The 3,516-nt window shown below is 40.7% G+C and overlaps 1 gene segment (V, D, J or C); it reads right to left on the bottom strand.

Annotated features, from left to right (window-relative positions):
• Window positions 1-1,047: 1,047 nt before the first annotated feature.
• Window positions 1,048-1,700, bottom strand: LOC133067046 (T cell receptor delta variable 1-like). The segment is given in 2 exon segments: window positions 1,048-1,400; window positions 1,618-1,700. Coding segments are annotated over 2 exon segments (402 nt in total).
• Between the last annotated feature and the right edge of the window lie 1,816 nt (window positions 1,701-3,516).

Raw genomic sequence — 3,516 nt, 5'->3', positions numbered from 1 at the left:
TCTGCCAGTGAATAATCCTTATCAGTTCAGTTGCTCAGTGCTGGCTGACTCTTTGTGACCCCATGGACTGCAGCACACCAGGCCTCCCTGTCCATCACCAACTCCCAGAGCTTGCTCACACTCATGTCCATTGAGTCGGTGATACCATTCAACCATCTCATCCTCTGCCATCCCCTTCTCCTCCTGTCTTCAATCTTTCTCAGTACCAGGGTCTTTTCCAATGAGTCAACACTTCGCATCAAGTAGCCAAAGTATTGGAGTTTCAGCTTCAACGTCAGTCCTTCCAATGCATATTCAGGACTGATTTCCTTTAGGATTGACTGGTTGGATCTCCTTTCAATCCAAGGGACTCTCCCCAGATCTCCTGCATTGAAGGTGGATACTTTGCCAGCTGAGCCACAGGAGAAGCGGAATAATCCTTATCACTAATCTCTTACTCTACTTCACTGGTAGTTCTCCGTCTCTGAATATGCCCTGACACGATCTAAGAGTGAACGGGCTGTATAATAAGTCGCTTCAGTTATGTCCTACTCTTTGTGACCCTGTGGACTGTAGCCCACCAAGCTCCTCTGTCCAAGGGATTCTCCAGGCAAGAATACTGGAGTGGGTTGCCACGCCCTCCTCCAGTGGAACTTCCCAAACCAGGGATCAAATCTTTGTGTCTTATGCCTCGTGCATTGGCAGGCAAGTACTTTACCCTTACTGTCTGGGAAGCCTTAAAAGGAAAGAACTAAGGAAATTATTTTCATGACAATTTCAGGTAATATATCAAGATTTGTGATGTGAGGATCTTTAGGCAAAAGTGTCATTTTATATTATTATGGGGCAAGTTTTCAAATTTAGACAACTTTATACATGTTCTGTACGGTTGATTTAAAGTCAAAAATTCAAGAGGAGATTGTACCAGTAGAAAGTTACTCTGGACACCTGCTTCCATATGACACAGAAGGAGCTTTTATTTAGAATTAAATCTTCTGATCCAGACCACAGATGAAGCAACCACAGGACTACCATTTATTGTCTGGGATCTGCAGGTGTGTATTTCAGCTAGGGTCCTACAGCAGAGAGGCTTTCTCTTATTAAGCTTGGGGGTTTTTGTTCAGCTTTTCCTATTATTTCAAGCACTGTGAGTTCCCAGAGAACACAGAAGTACTTTGCAGAATCCTCCAATTGTAAGGTTGAAATGGTGAGGCTGGATGATTTACGTGATCTCTCAAAATTTATAGAGTAACGGCCACCCCTTGTAAGAAAACTCATCTCTCCACTGGGAAGTTGCTTGTACCAAAAAATGCTGTAACTGCTCCTACTTGCTTCATACCGACAGTTCAGGGTAACTGACTCCCCAACTCGACTGGATATGTCTGGCTGGTCTTGAATAACTTTCTGGGCTATGCTGAATCCTGTGGGGAAAATCAGAAAACAGAGATGAAACAGTGAATAAAATAATGTAGGAATTAGACTCATTTAGGACCACTGCCCCCCAAAACAAACTGAAATCATAGGATGCTTGCTTTTCTCCAGTCCTCCTTTCCTCCCCAAGTCCCTGTGAAGCACCACGTGCCTGTGTGCAGTCCTTTCACCTTGAACACGCGCACCCATGTGTGGGAGCATCCCTACCAGAGAAGGTGAAGGCCAGGAACACCCAGAGCAGACTGGAGAGCGCCATGAGGCATGGATTCCCCTGCACAATTGTGCTCAGTTTTGCCTCAAGCTGAGAGTGACTTTGTGCTCCTGGCAGCACATATACATATTACCTCAGGTCCTGTGTGACTCCGCCAAACAGGAAGTGGGATTTGTCATTTACATACGTCATGTGGTCTGTGCACAGATGGGAAAAAATGTCTGACTCACCACAAACTTTTACTTTGTCGATTTTTCTTTCACTGGTAATTAAGTTAGGCTGATCCTGAAGGGGGCTTCACAAAAGCAATTAGTAATAAAGGTTTGAGCTGAGGGGAACTGAGGAACAAGCTAGGTGACATTCACTGATAATAATTCAGCACAGTAATTTTGCCATCCCATTTAAAACAGCATTTGCTTTTGGTTTTTGAACTTTTTATTAGAGTAGAGTTGATTTACAGTGCTTGTTAGCTTCTGCTGTACAGCACAATGGAATATCCGTCAACAGAGGAGCGGGTGGAACATGGGTCTAATGAGATATCCATCAACAGAGGAGCAGATGGAATATGTGTCTAATGAAATTGTTGCCGTTGTTGTTTAGTTGCAAAGTCGTGTCCCACTGTTTTTCAACCCCATGGACTGTAGCCCTCCAGACTGCTCTGTCCATGGGATTTCCCAGGCAAGAATACTGGAGTGGGGTACCTTTTCCTTCTCCAGGGGTTCTTCCTGACCCAGGGGTCAAACCCTTGTCTCCTGCTTGGCAAATGCATTCTTTACTGCCAGGCCACCAGGGAAACCTGTGATGAAACCCTTCAGCTATAAAAAAAAAAAAAAAAAAAAGAATAAAATAATGCCATTTGCTGCAACATGAACAGATCTAAAATAAAATTTAGTATAAGCTACGAACCCTTCTTGTAATCTACATACTGGTCATTTATTTAGCCTACAGTTATATTGCTCCATCCAGAATCTAAGTACTTTATTTAAAAACTCACAGACCTTTGGTCTTCTTGGTGAAATGTAGTCTTATCCAAAATTTTTAATGTACTTTTTTCTGGGTTTTAGGGCTCTACTTAGTTTTTTCAATATGTAAAATTAATTTGACATTAAATGATAACAAAAAATCAGTCCTTCTGACTTTAAGAGTCTATTCTATTGATTGTGTTTATATTAATTTATGACAGAAATAAAATAGTTATACTTTTGAAACCTGATATTGAGTCTTATTTATTAGATTTTGAGAAGGATCAGAATATTCAGTCTCATTGCCTCCACAAGTAGAATTGTACTTATTAGATCATGAATCTTGGAATTGTCCTCATGTCACATTTTCTATCCCACTGGCCCAAATTGTTCAGTCTCACTAGTTAGTTATTTATTATGTTTTCTTCTTGCAAAATATACTTTAGATAAGCATGCTGGACCTTTCTGTGCCATAGTATTATAATGCACTCCAACAAAACTTAGTATCTACTAGCTGTATCTACACCATAGATGGTGATGCAAGAAGTTTTGTAAACTGTTACATGTTCATTGAAGGCAGGAGAAGAGGGGGATGACAGAGGATGAGGTGGTTGGATGGCATTACCAACTCAATGGACATGAGTTTGTGTTATACTTTTTATTATAAAAAGTTATACTTTTTATTTTATATTGGAGTATAGCCAATATAAACTGTAATAGTTCCTGCCACAGAATGGCAGGATATATTTTTACAATGCATTTCCATCAAAGGATGGTATTCAGAATACAATGTACTCTCTAAACTCAGCAAGAAGAAACTGTAACAGTTTCTGGTGGACCCCAGCGGGGAGTCTATCTGATTAACACTGTAGCATCTGTATTATTGCTTACTTTTCATTCCTTATATTTTTAATTTGTGCTTTCTCTTTTTTC

The sequence above is a fragment of the Dama dama genome, chromosome 12 (assembly GCF_033118175.1).
Source record: "Dama dama isolate Ldn47 chromosome 12, ASM3311817v1, whole genome shotgun sequence".
In the NCBI taxonomy this organism is placed as follows: domain Eukaryota; kingdom Metazoa; phylum Chordata; class Mammalia; order Artiodactyla; family Cervidae; genus Dama; species Dama dama.
The sequence above is the reverse complement of the archived record's forward strand: the minus strand, read 5'-3'. Positions and strand labels throughout refer to the sequence as shown.